The sequence below is a fragment of the Micropterus dolomieu genome, linkage group LG21 (genome assembly GCF_021292245.1).
Source record: "Micropterus dolomieu isolate WLL.071019.BEF.003 ecotype Adirondacks linkage group LG21, ASM2129224v1, whole genome shotgun sequence".
Lineage (NCBI taxonomy): Eukaryota > Metazoa > Chordata > Actinopteri > Centrarchiformes > Centrarchidae > Micropterus > Micropterus dolomieu.
The window spans coordinates 23,437,742-23,443,904 of record NC_060170.1 but is presented as its reverse complement, the minus strand read 5'-3'; the positions used below and the strand labels follow the sequence as shown (position 1 = coordinate 23,443,904).

Here is a 6,163-nt window from a genome sequence, read left to right as displayed (position 1 = left end):
AAAGTGGCCTGAAAGATCATTCAATACGATTTAAAAATCAGTTCAGTCTAGAAAAACTATTTGAAATAAAGTCCACAGCGTGGTTCATTACAGCGTTGATAAAGACAGCTTCCTACCTTGTGATCAGGTTAGCAAACTCTTCCGGAAAGCTTCAAGTCTTCAGACGGCGACAGGTAAACAAAGATGCTCAGCTGTAGCTGTCAGAGGCTTCCGATCACCGCACTTTATATACAAGCTGCCTCAGCTGTTCAACACAACGCCCCCTTTACTTCACATTCGTTTTCCGTACTTGCCTTCATAACTTTCGGTTTCTATTCTCCTAACATGACACAGATGTTATCCTCCATGTAATGTTGCAATCGTTCCTAACACTGCCCAAAGGCAAGTTTATGAGTTTCCCAGCTAATGATCCAGTTTTGTATAACAGGTGGGGCAGTGGAGAAACAGCTCTTGTGGTATTAATAGATTACAGGCAATGGAAGATTAACAAGGAACTTTTAGTTGGCATGATTGAGCAAATCAGGACTGTCCATTTCTAAAGGAGGGGCAAAATCATTTCATCAGGTGAAATGTGAGTGACAAACAGATCGTAGTGTATTACTAGGGACACAAAACAGAAAGAGAAAGAGATTACATATTTGTTTTTTGATTTTTTTATTAAAGTTACACACTATGAATGAAAACAGGACACAAGAAGATCATAATGTAAATAACAAATGTACTGCCATTGCACTGAATGTCAGTCAAATTTCAGTACAATTTTCATAAAATTATGATAAAACAGGATTTAACAATAGGTGTAAGCAATAAATATCATGGATAAAGTCATGAACATCAGATCTCTGAGTGTTTCAGCATGGCAGCCCTCTCCTCCTGCTTTGGTAGAGGAATGTTTCCTGTGGTAAGACAATAAATATTAGTTAAGGATCCAAACAATGACAAATTTACAACATCATCTTTAAGTGTATTCACTTGGCATCTTAATAATGTGCAACTAATTATAAAATCAACACTGATGTTTACAATTACATGGGGTTTATTCTTACCTGGTGGAGCCAAAAAGTATTCCTCCACTGTGGTTTTGGAGAGCTGAAGTAGTTCTTCAGCACAGTCCCCTTCCACCACTGTATCGTCCCTCAGGTTTAATGCCCTGAATGTGCATAGAGAAAACATTAACACATTCATGTAATAAGAGTTTTTAAATGGGGCTACAATTGTTGCTAATTTGTTATGCTATTTGGATACAACTGTGATGAAAAGGCCCACATCTAACAACCGTCTGAACTGCACCTGTCCTCCAGAACTGAATCCATCGGTTCAACCCCCGACGTGTCAACAACATGAAGCTGATCTGCAAATCGTACAGCTTTCTCCAAACAATCCAGTCCCTGTTTGGTGCGGAAATCAACCAAGGCCAGCCGTTCTAGTTTGTCCACCAGGTCAGCAGGGATTTGGGTGGGCTGCAAGAATCAATGTGTGACAGTTTCCTTCCACCATCACTTTCTAATAATGTGTATTCATTGAATAAAGTCACTACATCCATTAGTAACTTCTAATCAGCAAACATTGTTATGACTCGTGCCATGTCATGTTTTTAACTTTGGTCTTTGGTAATCTCTTTTGTAATATGCCGTTTCTTTTTGTTGTCATAATTGTGTGATTTGTCTTTACATCCTCCAAAACAAACAACAAATGTACCAAAAATTTAACTTGTGTTTTTACTGAGAAATCCCCTTCTTTGTGTTACTAATCCTCTGTCACAGCTCAACAAGTAAAGGCTAATAGCACTGCAACTTTGGCATATTCTTTCCTCCTCAAACCCACACCTTCCTCCAGACTGAACATTTGCAGTAGGCCTGTCTCTGCCTCACTGGCTGCTGGCTAAACTATACACTTACCTGCACTACTACTTTTATATAAGTGTACCTGCACATGCCCATACTGTATTTATCATAGTGTCATAATTTTTACCCCACACTGTTTTATTTAAAAAATATATCATGTCTATGTACATACAGTACTTTACTGCTTTTTGCACATCTGGTATGCTAAACTGTATTTTGTTGTCTCAGTAGCTACCATTACTACTAAAATAAGGTTGAATCTAATCTTTGAATGAACACACTGGTCCCTGAATGTTACTGTTAAGTAAATATGAATTATCCAAGCTTTTGGTCACCAAGCTAAGTTCTGTATGTACTTCACATGCACGCAGTCATGAAGATATTACCGGGGGAAGTTGGTCCTCTGGTACTGGCTCCCATGTTGCAACAGCCGGTATCTATTCAAAGAGAGACCCAGGAAGCAGGACTGACAAGTCAATACTCTGCTTTGGCAACTATTTGAACTGACTGCAATTAAAATAATAACAACTGTCCTCGAATTTACCTTGGGGTTATGTGGTTGAGAGCTCAACAGACGCGTTACATTTGTGGTGTGTTTCTGCAGGCAGCTGTTTCTTCCTCTGTGGAAGTCCCCCACGTTTGTTACTGAGTGCCCATCGTGTGTTAACAGGTTACACGAAGGCCGAATGATGTTCGCTGACACGCTGCTGCATGTGCGTTTAACAGTGAGGCTAAACACTGACATTTTTAGCACAGCTATGCCCGATTTGTATAAAAAGGGTGTCGCATTTTCTTAGTTTGGAATAACTCACCAGGAAGGTCTGACCTGGGCTATAAACTAGCTTCACATTAATGTGGCTAACGACTTGCCGTAGCTAGCAAGGGGATAAGCCAGAGATCAGACGGTGAAGCCGACCAAAGCCTGCATGAAGGGATCCATGTGGGCCCAAAAATGACGTCAAAACCCTGTGACACCCCGTCGCACATGAGAGATGTAACCGTATTGCTTAGATTATAAACTCTAAAAAAACTATTCGGCCATCAGTGACGCTGCGTTGGTGTTTCGCAGGTGAGACACGTAGGTGGGCTGATTAATCAGTGACGATCCGAGTCAGACGAACACACTGAGCCATTAAACTTTTTGTTGGTGCAGCTACGCAGCTACCAGAATTACGGTGTTTCTGCCGTTGTTCTACGTCATTAAACCACGGTTATGCTGCGCGATCATGCGCAGTAGACGCTGGTGCCAACAGGAAGTAGCCCTGTAGTAGTATTTTACTGGTCCAAAACTGGCTTCACTCATCTCCATCCACATCTGCGGAGTGACTTCGTCCAGTTATATGCTGTCTATAGTGCACCCACCATGTACACCATATTACAACGTTGAAAACAGAAAATAAATAAAAAGTCATTCACAAAATATATCCTTTATGTTTGACAACGGTCTACAGTATTTTCAGAGCGCCCGGATAGCTCAGTCGGTAGAGCATCAGACTTTTAATCTGAGGGTCCAGGGTTCAAGTCCCTGTTCGGGCGTTGAAAGTTTTGTTCCGAGCCTACAGACTTTGGTAACGTGCGCCAGTGTGTTGACATCAAATCACGTCTTGTCAATTTACAATTTTCTCCTAAATTGACAAATTCATCAATACGATGCTGCTTAATAATCAGCTACCTGGCTAGCTAAATTACAGAGAAGAAACAACTAGCTTTCCACCACGCTCGGTGGACGGGTACCAATGGTCTTCTGAGTGGTCTCAGTCACCCGCTGCAGAGCCCTCCTGTCCTGGGCCGTGCACATCCCATGTCAGTTTGTGATTCAGGATGATTTTATATTGCTCCTCTCTCTGTAAAAGTTAACAAGAACTTAGATAGTTTAGCCTTTCTAAGCTTCCTTAAGAAATACAGCTGTTTTCACCATGACAGGTTCAGTGTGATGCTGAATCTCAATATCCTAAAACTTCAAACTTCACCTGCTCCACTGATGTATACAGCAGTTCGTTTTAGTGTATATAAAGTGGGGGCGTCTTGAATTCGGAGAAATGTTGTTCTATTAACGTTACATATTTAACCTTGTATAACGTTACCCACAATTTGAGATATTTGAAAGGCATATGTAGTATTGTGGAAGTTTCCTGCGTAATTCTCGCGTACTGTAACGTATACGAATTTGCTTAAGTAATCAAAAAGAAAAATGTAACGTTACACTTACAGTTATTCACGTATCTACAAGTCATGTTATGAGTCACAACGCTATTGTCCATTCTCAGAGCGCCCGGATAGCTCAGTCGGTAGAGCATCAGACTTTTAATCTGAGGGTCCAGGGTTCAAGTCCCTGTTCGGGCGTAGAGTTTTTCTTTTTGATGTGTTGGCGATTCTACGGCCATTGCACTCTGTGAGCACCAGTATGTGTACCTGGGGATCACTTTGGCCCGTCTCCAAATAATCTTGTTTTTTTTTTTTTGCAGCCAATCCGTCTGGAGACTCCAGCTCCTCCACCCTAGCTGTTCAACTGAGCTAGCTTAACACATAACACGTAAAGTTCACCACAAAAAATTGCTTGTGGGACTCTGTAGCTAGCTCACCGTTTCTTAACGGGACACCTCTTCACTGACTTGTACAGTTTTGCATTGTTTTTACCTGTTTATATATTTATTATTTACCCATCACTGTATATTGTTACAATGTACGTTGAAAATGTTACAGATAGGGGAGAGCAGGGTGAGTTGGGCCAGATTTTACTTGAGTTGTTTTTAAAGTGAGGACATGACAGTAATGTCTCCAACTAAAATATGTGCATGTATTTTAGGATGTAGTGCATCCCTGGGAATAATCAATTTGGATCTAAATTAAACTGTTTTCAAAATATGGTTTTCCAATAAAAAAAAGAGGACTCTTGGCTCAACTTGCGGCATATGAGGGGTAAGTTGAGCCAAGGGAGAGGATAAGTTGAGCCACATGGGGGTCGGGACATCAATGTCATTTCATCATGCAAACTCAAACTCCAGATCCCATCATTCAATTGCACTTTTTGCAGCAGCTATGTCTCCTAGTTGTTTCAGATCAATGTATTACTTTTAAAGTTATCCTGTCCCGTGCAACCTGATAAATGAACTTCCCATTTGTGTACCTCTCCCTCTACTCTTTCCAAACCCACAATAGGAGTTGAAGCCTGTCTGTTTTCCATTTAGAAGCATGACATGATGGTTTTTGGTCTAAAATGCATAATGTCACATCATTTCGGTGATGCATAAAAATGCTATGTAAAATTACCATCAAATAGTTGGCTCAACTTCCCCCAGGTCTTTTGGCTCAAATTACCCCATCCCTGTCATTTTAACAAACTTGTGTCATCCAGCAGTTTAAGAGTAATGTCACACTAACAGTATAGCCTCATATTGTAACTTCCTAAAGCACTAACACATGATTTTCTCAAACCTATCGGTAATTGTTCAGACATTAGAATCAGGACTCCTTGAACATATAAAAATCACTTATAACAGCAAAAAACATTATTTTCATCTTAAATATGCTTATCACTTATTCCATGGGTCTCTCTTCATCACAGGGAGACTCAAATGGATGACTCTTTAAAATGTGTGGTCACATGACCAACTTAGTCTATGGTTGCCGAGAAACAAGGGGGGGCTCAACTTCCCGCAGGCTCAAATCACCCCGCTCTTCCCTACAGTCCTTACACTGCGTTAAGGTCGCCATTAGCTAGATATTTGTGCGTACTCCAGTCAGAACACTTCCGTAACCTCATTCTACACTAATGTACACATACAGGTGCTGGTCATATAATTAGAATATCATCAAAAAGTTGATTTATTTCAGTATTTCCATTCAAAAAGTGAAACTTGGATATTATATTCATTCATTACACACAGACTGATATATTTCAAATGTTTATTTCATTTAATTGTGATGATTAAAACGGACAACTAATGAAAATCCCAATTTCAGTATCTCTGAAAATTAGATTATTACTGAAGACCAATACAAAAAAAGGATTTTTAGAAATGTTGGCCAACTGAAAAGTATGAACATGAAAAGTATGAGCATGTACAGCACTCAATACTTAGTTGGGGCTCCTTTTTGCCTGAATTACTGCAGCAATGCGGCGTGGCATGGAGTCGATCAGTCTGTGGCACTGCTCAGGTGTTATGAGAGCCCAGGTTGCTCTGATAGTGGCCTTCAGCTCTTCTGCATTGTTGGGTCTGGCGTATCGCATCTTCCTCTTCACAATACCCCATAGATTTTCTATAGGGTTAAGGTCAGGCGAGTTTGCTGGCCAATAAAGAACAGGGATACCATGGTCC

At 40.5% G+C, this 6,163-nt stretch overlaps 2 protein-coding genes and 2 non-coding genes across 4 annotated transcripts in view; 2 read left to right on the top strand and 2 right to left on the bottom strand.

Moving 5' to 3' along the window:
* The window catches only part of LOC123960043 (polyubiquitin-B-like), a gene marked incomplete in the record, with an annotated part of 978 nt that extends 792 nt beyond the window's left edge, over positions 1-186 (bottom strand). The window contains 1 exon segment of the mRNA XM_046034526.1: positions 1-186. Coding sequence (XP_045890482.1) covers positions 1-20 — 20 coding nt within the window.
* A 449-nt stretch (positions 187-635) lies between these two features.
* On the bottom strand, positions 636-2,825 carry gatc (glutamyl-tRNA amidotransferase subunit C). The gene is made up of 5 exons (XM_046034525.1): positions 2,389-2,825; positions 2,231-2,281; positions 1,291-1,460; positions 1,047-1,150; positions 636-896 (listed from the first exon to the last, which is right to left on the bottom strand). Exons 1-5 carry the CDS (start codon positions 2,587-2,589, stop codon positions 835-837), a joined length of 588 nt encoding a protein of 195 aa, XP_045890481.1. The 5' UTR covers positions 2,590-2,825; the 3' UTR covers positions 636-834.
* Positions 2,826-3,307: 482 nt separating this feature from the next.
* On the top strand, positions 3,308-3,380 carry trnak-uuu. The gene has a single exon. It is a non-coding gene; the product is annotated as a tRNA-Lys (tRNA).
* A 734-nt stretch (positions 3,381-4,114) lies between these two features.
* On the top strand, positions 4,115-4,187 carry trnak-uuu. The gene has a single exon. It is a non-coding gene; the product is annotated as a tRNA-Lys (tRNA).
* The last annotated feature ends 1,976 nt before the right edge of the window (positions 4,188-6,163 follow it).

Coding starts and splice junctions, on each gene's coding strand:
- gatc (XM_046034525.1), bottom strand. CDS start 2,589: ATGTCAGTGTTTAGCCTCACTGTTAAACGCACATGCAGCAGCGTGTCA. Junction 1,461..2,230: donor CAGAGGACCAACTTCCCCCG/GTAATATCTTCA, acceptor TGATTCTTGCAG/CCCACCCAAATCCCTGCTGA. Junction 1,151..1,290: donor GATTCAGTTCTGGAGGACAG/GTGCAGTTCAGA, acceptor ATGCACATTCAG/GGCATTAAACCTGAGGGACG.